Source organism: Eurypyga helias, unplaced genomic scaffold (assembly GCF_000690775.1).
Source record: "Eurypyga helias isolate BGI_N326 unplaced genomic scaffold, ASM69077v1 scaffold17449, whole genome shotgun sequence".
Classification (NCBI taxonomy): domain Eukaryota; kingdom Metazoa; phylum Chordata; class Aves; order Eurypygiformes; family Eurypygidae; genus Eurypyga; species Eurypyga helias.
This window is the reverse complement of record NW_010274122.1, coordinates 20260-23657: the sequence shown is the minus strand read 5'-3', so window position 1 is coordinate 23657 and position 3398 is coordinate 20260. Positions and strand designations below refer to the sequence as shown.

General features: G+C 40.0%; 1 protein-coding gene across 1 annotated transcript; it reads left to right on the top strand.

The window, feature by feature from the left end:
- Positions 1-295: 295 nt before the first annotated feature.
- On the top strand, positions 296-2164 carry LOC104515664 (epidermal retinol dehydrogenase 2-like; the record flags this gene model as incomplete). Its single annotated transcript, XM_010159724.1, has 3 exons — positions 296-440; positions 1440-1559; positions 2071-2164. Coding segments are annotated over 3 exons (359 nt in total), but the record flags the coding sequence as incomplete, so codon positions are not given.
- Between the last annotated feature and the right edge of the window lie 1234 nt (positions 2165-3398).

The following is a 3398-nucleotide window of genomic DNA, read 5'->3' as shown; positions in this document are numbered from 1 at the left end:
TTGAATAACCTTATCTTCCTATATCTCTCTATAGTAGACTGAAATAAAGTCCACTGGAATAAAGTCCACTGGAAAGGATTAATCTTACCCTTAGGCAACTGTGCATCAATCATGGGAAGAGCCATTAAACTTCAGAGTTAGCATCGACATGCACAGCATCGTTAAAATACTAATTACAAGACTGCTAATTGTATAACTAATATCAGGGCTTAATTAGTATTATGAAACATTACATTCTGCATATAATACTGTGGTGCTTTTGACATATTTGGGATATTTCTTCTTCACTTTTCAGATTATTCTGCGAGTAAGTATGCAGTCATTGGAATGATGGAAGCCTTAGATTCGGAACTGTATCACACAGGGAAACAAGGCATTAAAACCACAATCATTTGCCCTTATTTTGTTAATACTCAATTAGCTAAAGGCATTCAAACCCAGTAAGTAAAACTTCGTTCGTGTACTATTTCATATGTAAAAAATAATCACTACTCACTAGATGTGCCATATGCAGTCTCTGGCTATTATAAGGTTGATTTGTTTTTCAGTTCAGTATTTTTGCCCCATTGCCACATACAACTATGTCTCTCGACATAAGAAATCCTGGTCTGGTGTACAATTAACAATTAATGTGCTACAGGGACTGTGTAATAACCTCACAGTCAAAGGACAGTTAGGGATGCACAACAGTATGTAAGGCAACTTTATTTGTCAGTAGAATGGTTTCTGTTTAGGTTCTGTGTCCCAAGTAATTTTGGCACTGCGATTACCATTACAGCTGTCAGGATACCTGTGACCCGTCATTATTAACCATGCCCTGCTCTCTGTATTAGCCAGTACTATACTTCTCAGAGTGAGAGTAGGTGTGGTAGTAGTAGCGGTGGCTGTATGGTTGTAGTGCTGGGAGAGCCTGCAGGCACCGAATTAGCCGTTGCAGTAGGGCAGTACCAGTGGTCTTGGTTTTTCAGTGCCCTGTTCTTGCTTCCACCATTCATCATCCTGTAGTAGCATATATCACGCAGAGCACAGCTTTTCTCCTGGCCGGAAACAGGCCTGGTCATGGTCTGTTTAGCTGCCACCTCAACATCTACAGTAGAAGAGGAGGAGGTGTTACAAAGGCGGAGCTCTTATCCATAGAACATTATGGGATTAGCTGGAAGTTTTCAATGCTGCGATTACTGTGGGCATTAACTTTATTAGGGTCTGAGCGGGGCTTGCACAAAAAGTTACTCATTAGTCATTAAAATGCACAATATCACCAAAGTGTGTTCAGTTTATGTTGATAGAAGGAACAAAGCGGATTGGAGACTCCTTTTCAAGACTACTTAAGGGGATGGGGGAAAATTTTTAATGATTTAATTAAATTATTTCTGTGTTAGAATGCATCTCAAAAGTAAAGTTCTTATAATTTCTTAATTTTTTGTTTCTTGTTTTGCCAGAAACCATATTCTTCCTGTTTATGAACCAGGATACGTAGCCAGTAAGATCATGGATGCAATTCAAAAGGAAAAGTTTTATCTAACCATGCCTGTGATTTTACGCATTCTTGCTTTCAGACTGTAAGTATGTGACTCGTCTTCTAGCATTGCCTCCTTTCCTTCACCATATACCTGCAAATTCACGGGAAAGTTTAGTAAAAACAGTCCTTTAGTTAGTATTTCTGTAGTCCGTCCAGTTGTATATGCCCAATTATGAGGAAACAGTGGTTTTTTAAATTTTTAATAATCTAGGTCAATAGCATTCCTCTGGCCACTTCAGTCTCTAATACACACATGTAAGCTACAGTTGGGTATAGAAAATTTCAAAATTTTCCTGGGATGGTACACTGGGCATAATGACTGGACTAGAACTCTCTGCTTCTAGTAACAGCCTCCATCACTGGCTGGGCTTTCACACAATGGCTTGGCCTGTCATTCATTTCCTACATTCATAACATGGGAGCACAAAGCATGTTATTGCCAGATGTTAGAAGTATCGAGCACATACAATGAATTTATCATTTATTTATTCATAGAGTATATTTTTTCTAAAAAAAACCCCATAACGCTAACTCAGTGTTTGTCTCGTCAGTCTCATTCCTAGAAAAATGGTACTATTCTTCGAATCTTGCCTGAAGATCCCCAACAGCTTGGATAAAGCCTTCGGTCGGAAGAAAAAGGATTGAAACCAAAATATTCTGAAGACCTGGAGTGCCATCTAATTGAGAATTTCCTGTATAAAATTAATTTTGAATCATGTCTATTCTTTGACGGAAAATTTGCTTCTTGTATGATATTTGACATTGGTCAGCAAGCAATTTAATTCTTCATAACTGTCTTTTAATCACTAATTTTTAGCCTCAATCCTCTCTCTCATCTCATGATGGCATGCTGCTTTTCTCTGAGTTCTCAATAAAAGTCAGTAACACCAGGCAGGGAGGTTTGACTTTATTCTGTACTCTGAATTCTAACTTTCTGAGCAAAGCCTCAAAGCATGGGAAAAATGCACTACCATTCATGCAGAAAGAAAAAAAAAGCACAGTGTGTTAAACACATTTCCCTTTCAGGGCTAAAACAGCACCGCAGTTCACATGAAGCTGGCACAACGAAGGGCGCTGTGCGATGATGTGATCTGGCTGGCAAGCTGCACGGGCAGCCTGTGTCTTAAGAGGAATGAACGGCAAAGAGTGGCTGATAATGTGTGGGCAGTGCTGGGCTGCTTACCACGATCCTCGTTCGTCACAGCGCACTTTTGTAAACACAATTCCATGCGAAGTGTGTGCCTCTGTTTTAATTCAGGGCTAGAGGCTGATACCAGATCATTTATCAAAGGCTGTGGCTCAAAAAGAACACTTGTAAACTTGCAGCAGTGGCAAAAAATCATGTGCCTACTCAAAAAAGGAAAGATGATGAAGCCCCACAACCAGCTGAAGCAGACGGGGAAAACGTCCTTTATAGAAATCACTTATCTGGGAATTAATTGCCTCTATACATTTTGCAAAATGTTCCTGCAACACACGAGTCGGAGTTAATGGACGCGGCTCCGCGGTGACTCTGTAGGCAGCTGTATGGGGAACACTGGTGAAGTCCATAGGGATCTGACTCCCTTCTCTTACCCTATAGGCACCTGTGTGACTTGGAAGCCCCCTGCTGAGGCCAGATAATTGGCTTTAGGTGTTGTGTCCCAGGTTAGGTCCCTGATGTCAGCAACTGCATCTGGACCTGCAAACTGGTCCACACAGTTATCTTTCGTTTCAGTGACCTTAGTAAATTTACGTAGAAAATTGTTGACTTGAGAGTATTATGAGGAATCTGTGCAAGAAATCCTTGTTTGACAGTTTTCTGAAAAAAAATCATTACAATTTAAAATTACAAAGGTATTATGTTAAGTGACCTAGAAACAACTTTGCAAGGAACGTA